Below are 1,744 nucleotides of genomic sequence, written 5' to 3'. Positions count from 1 at the left end.
GGTCAACATTTAAATGAAATTATCTTCAAAAAGTAAATGTCATGGACCAATCTAACGTTTCAAATAAAGAACCGATGAGATTTTGCAAATTTTATGCGTTTTTTTTTAAAAAAAAGGTATCAAGCTCTTAAAAAATCACCCGTTACATCCGAAATTCAAATGTATCAGTGCCTGAGTGTTTATCTTCAAATGCCTTAAAGAAAAGGTGGCGGTGGGTGGATATTTATTTATCTACGTATTTTTCACAGCTCTCGATTTGGATGATAAGAAACTCTTGAGAGGCCTCACAAGCATTGCCGGCAAATAATATAAAATCGTTGCGCTTCTTTGCGAATTCAGTCAAACGCATAACAGCAAAGAGCAAAGCAACGCTTACTATAAAAATTGAAGGATAAATAGCCAACAAAGTCGTCATAAATATTTTAGAAAGTTCAGAAAAAAAAAACCTCTCCGTTATGTTGAAAATCGTAGTGTGCATTTTAAGTACAATCCTGGCAACAGTGGTTAGTGGATTTACAAATCGCCTTTTGTGCTTTCTTTTTTTATTAGGTTTAAATACTTCAATTATTGTTATTATTTTTCAATTTGACAGTTTGCCAACCGCCTGCCGCTTGACACACACATTGCTGACCGTGCTGCCAAACTTTCGTTGGGAAATTTCCTACTCGCACGCCAGGCGCGTATTTCACCAACAGAGTCTGCGGAATGCTTCGACACGTACGAGCCACTAATGCAACAAGCAGCAGCTCAGTGGTCCTCAGAATATCAGGAATGTCTGCAGGTGGCTCAAACTGATCGCAATGCCATCTTAGAGGCGGCAAGTCAGAGTCAAAAAGAGATATCAACCGAGGCGGCCAGTGTTTGTAGTTACGTGCAAACCTGTACTGCAGTCAACAGCTCACTGGATGCACTTGATTGTTTCGCAGATTTGGTGAGTGGTAATCAAGAAAAGAGTTTGAACAAAAGGCAACAGTTGACTTATTATTAACTAAAGTTAATTTGATATTTTTTTTTTATTTTAGCTATTATAATTAATTACCTTTCTTATCATCACTTCTCAATTTTAGTCCTCCAACACACTCTCGCCCATTTATGTTATCTCGAATAATGCTTCGGATTTGGCGGGTGAAATACGTGAGCAATTGAATGTCATCGACGTAAATACATACAAGTGTTGCAATGCCACCGAACGCAAGTGGGTTGAGACCACAGCGCGCCTTAGCGATGCACTTAATTATTGCTTGCAATTTGGACCACCAGAAATAGTCACTCCACCCAGTAGCGCACAGGCGCAGGTGGCATCAGATGCACGCAGGGATATTCAACTTGTCTCTGCACCTCGTCGCACACCAATTGGTAGGATATTGGCTAAGGAAGCAGAGGCGCCAGAGGCGGCAGAGCCCAATCGTGAAACAAGCCGTAATTTGATTTCGGCCTTCAACAATTGGTTACAACAAAACGGAAATAGGGGCGTGGCTAATGTGTAAAAGTATAAACGAAACAAAATTGAACTTACCAAATCGCTGTAAAAACATACACGAAATTATATAGAAGCTCCCAAAAGTATGCATTGTTTTAATTCTTCTTGTGAAAATAATACTTGGTGCAACCCAGCAAGCGTTAATATTTGGTGTTCAATTGCTTTATGGTGGAAAACATAAATAAATGGCGCATTCCGAAGGCAAAAGATTTTATTAATTTTTAAGCAAAAAACAAAACCGATTTCAATTCTCATATAAAAATT

At 38.8% G+C, this 1,744-nt stretch overlaps 1 protein-coding gene across 1 annotated transcript; it reads left to right on the top strand.

The window, feature by feature from the left end:
• The first annotated feature begins 337 nt into the window (after positions 1–337).
• On the top strand, positions 338–1,550 carry LOC108356316 (protein TsetseEP-like). Its single transcript, XM_017607433.1, has 3 exons — positions 338–503; positions 593–931; positions 1,068–1,550. Exons 1-3 carry the CDS (start codon positions 456–458, stop codon positions 1,485–1,487), a joined length of 807 nt encoding a protein of 268 aa, XP_017462922.1. The 5' UTR covers positions 338–455; the 3' UTR covers positions 1,488–1,550.
• Positions 1,551–1,744: the final 194 nt, after the last annotated feature.

This window comes from Rhagoletis zephyria, unplaced genomic scaffold, assembly GCF_001687245.7.
Source record: "Rhagoletis zephyria isolate East Lansing unplaced genomic scaffold, Rhagoletis_zephyria_1.1 Rzeph_scaffold_57069, whole genome shotgun sequence".
NCBI lineage: Eukaryota > Metazoa > Arthropoda > Insecta > Diptera > Tephritidae > Rhagoletis > Rhagoletis zephyria.
Note: the sequence above shows the minus strand (reverse complement) of the source record. Positions and strands in the feature narration are given on the sequence as shown.

Bases quoted from the DNA above. Each gene is read 5' to 3' on its own strand.
- LOC108356316 (XM_017607433.1), top strand. From the start codon at position 456: ATGTTGAAAATCGTAGTGTGCATTTTAAGTACAATCCTGGCAACAGTG. The intron at 504-592 runs GTTAGTGGATTT...TCAATTTGACAG, and splicing joins GTACAATCCTGGCAACAGTG to TTTGCCAACCGCCTGCCGCT. The intron at 932-1,067 runs GTGAGTGGTAAT...TCTCAATTTTAG, and splicing joins TTGATTGTTTCGCAGATTTG to TCCTCCAACACACTCTCGCC.